Source organism: Lucilia cuprina, unplaced genomic scaffold (genome assembly GCF_022045245.1).
Source record: "Lucilia cuprina isolate Lc7/37 unplaced genomic scaffold, ASM2204524v1 Scaffold_5686, whole genome shotgun sequence".
Lineage (NCBI taxonomy): Eukaryota > Metazoa > Arthropoda > Insecta > Diptera > Calliphoridae > Lucilia > Lucilia cuprina.
In genome coordinates this window covers 689-1,301 of record NW_025810627.1, presented here as the reverse complement: position 1 = coordinate 1,301, position 613 = coordinate 689, and the positions used below count along the sequence as shown (strand labels likewise).

The following is a 613-nucleotide window of genomic DNA, read 5'->3' as shown; positions in this document are numbered from 1 at the left end:
ATAGTTGTAATAATGTTTAATACCTCAGTTTTTCTCCAACTAAAAAGTTTTTCTCGGAAACAAGCACGAATACCAATAGGGGGTATGGCTTCCTTTATATCTTCCTTTGATAAATACCTTAAGCTATCAAATGTAATTTGCGCATCTAAATAAATAAATGATACTCACATTAGTCAAATTATCTTAAAAAATTCATTAAATGCAATTACTTACTTGTTAAATAAGGTTTTACTTCAATTAAGTTAAAAGTTTGCAGCAGATCATCTAATTGTGAATTTTCACTAGTATTCTGAACAACTGGAATATTTAATATAATATTACCATCTTCGTCACTTAAGAAATTCATGTTTTCTTCAATTGATACAATTTCTTCCACAACACTTGACACATGAATATTATTATTCTTAGGCAAAGACATAATTATATTTTTATGTTTAAAAATGTATTTAACTTACTTTTAAAACACGCTTTTATAATAAAACACGCACGATACAAGCTTTACTAATAGATGAATGAAGCATTTTTTATGTTCTAAAATAGCGGTACTTTTTGCAGAATTCAACATGATTTCATTTCATTTCAATTCTTTCTCATGTTATTTCAAAATTTAACG

General features: G+C 26.3%; 1 protein-coding gene across 1 annotated transcript; it reads right to left on the bottom strand.

Moving 5' to 3' along the window:
* Positions 1–23: 23 nt before the first annotated feature.
* Positions 24–578, bottom strand: LOC124421205 (the record flags this gene model as incomplete). The annotated part of the gene is made up of 2 exons (XM_046956056.1): positions 214–578; positions 24–145 (listed from the first exon to the last, which is right to left on the bottom strand). Coding segments are annotated over exons 1-2 (327 nt in total), but the record flags the coding sequence as incomplete, so codon positions are not given.
* Positions 579–613: the final 35 nt, after the last annotated feature.